The following is a 1005-nucleotide window of genomic DNA, read 5'->3' on the forward strand; positions in this document are numbered from 1 at the left end:
GGTGAAGCGCTGGTGTTATATCCCGCTTTCTATTTATGTGTCTCAGTCTGTTGTGGTGGGTGATACCATTTATGGCTCTGTCTCTCAGAGGTTGGTAAATCGATGGGTTCATTGACAGATTTCTGGTTTGAATGCCAGGCCTCCAGGAATTCCCATGCGTGTCTCTGTTTAGCCTGTCCCAGGAACTTCACTGATAAACCCATCGGTTCGGACCCCATTTCCCCTGAGAAACAGAACTGGAAACGATATCACCCGCCACAACAGACCGAGACCCAGAAAGAGAAAGTGGGACATAACACCAGCGCTTCACCAGAGGCTCACTGATGATGTTACCTCACGTGGTGGCGAAACGTCTGAAAGCGATCCTTCCAGCTCAGCGAGCAAACCTACATCCAGAACCTCAACCTGAGCTACAAATCTTCTCCAAGATCGTTCCAAAGACATTTGGATAAGTGCATGAACAGGAGATGTTTGGAGGGATATAGGTCAGGAGCAGGCAGGTGGGACTAAGTTTGTCTGGCGCGGACTGGTTAGGCCGAAGGATCTGTTTCCATGCTGCGTATGACAGCATGAGCGGTGGAAGGGCCGAATTACCTACTCCGTTTCCCCTGTGTTTAATCTCTCAGGACTGAAACGCACCGATGTTTCGGTTTGATCCGTGGGGGCGGTGGGTCGGAGCTGCCTGGGGTTGGGTGGGACGGAAGGGGGGGGGTGCGGGAGGGGGTGAGGGAAGGGGTCAGGGCTGATGGTGAGTGGGTACCTGGCAGGAATACTTGGCCACCAGATCCCGGCAGGTGGCTCCGTTCTGGCAGGGGTCAGGATGGCACTCGTCCGTCTCCGTTTCACAGTAACTCCCCTCGAAGCCCACCCGGCACTGGCAGTAGTGGGAGTTTCCCGCATCGACACATTGCCCACCGTGTTGGCACAACCATGTGACATCCACACCTGGGGGGGGGGGAGAGAGAGAGGAACATCAGACAGGGTCATGGGGGTGTGGGTGTGAGA

At 54.9% G+C, this 1005-nt stretch overlaps 1 protein-coding gene across 1 annotated transcript in view; it reads right to left on the reverse strand.

Annotated features, from left to right (window-relative positions):
• Positions 1–760: 760 nt before the first annotated feature.
• LOC122547595 (neurogenic locus notch homolog protein 1-like) overlaps positions 761–1005 on the reverse strand; it is a gene marked incomplete at both ends in the record, with an annotated part of 20681 nt that continues 20436 nt past the window's right edge. The window contains one exon of the mRNA XM_043686200.1: positions 761–945. Within this exon, the coding sequence (XP_043542135.1) occupies positions 761–945 (185 nt within the window). The remainder of the gene's footprint in view (positions 946–1005) is intronic.

The sequence above is a fragment of the Chiloscyllium plagiosum genome, unplaced genomic scaffold (genome assembly GCF_004010195.1).
Source record: "Chiloscyllium plagiosum isolate BGI_BamShark_2017 unplaced genomic scaffold, ASM401019v2 scaf_3589, whole genome shotgun sequence".
NCBI classification, from domain to species: Eukaryota; Metazoa; Chordata; class Chondrichthyes; order Orectolobiformes; family Hemiscylliidae; genus Chiloscyllium; species Chiloscyllium plagiosum.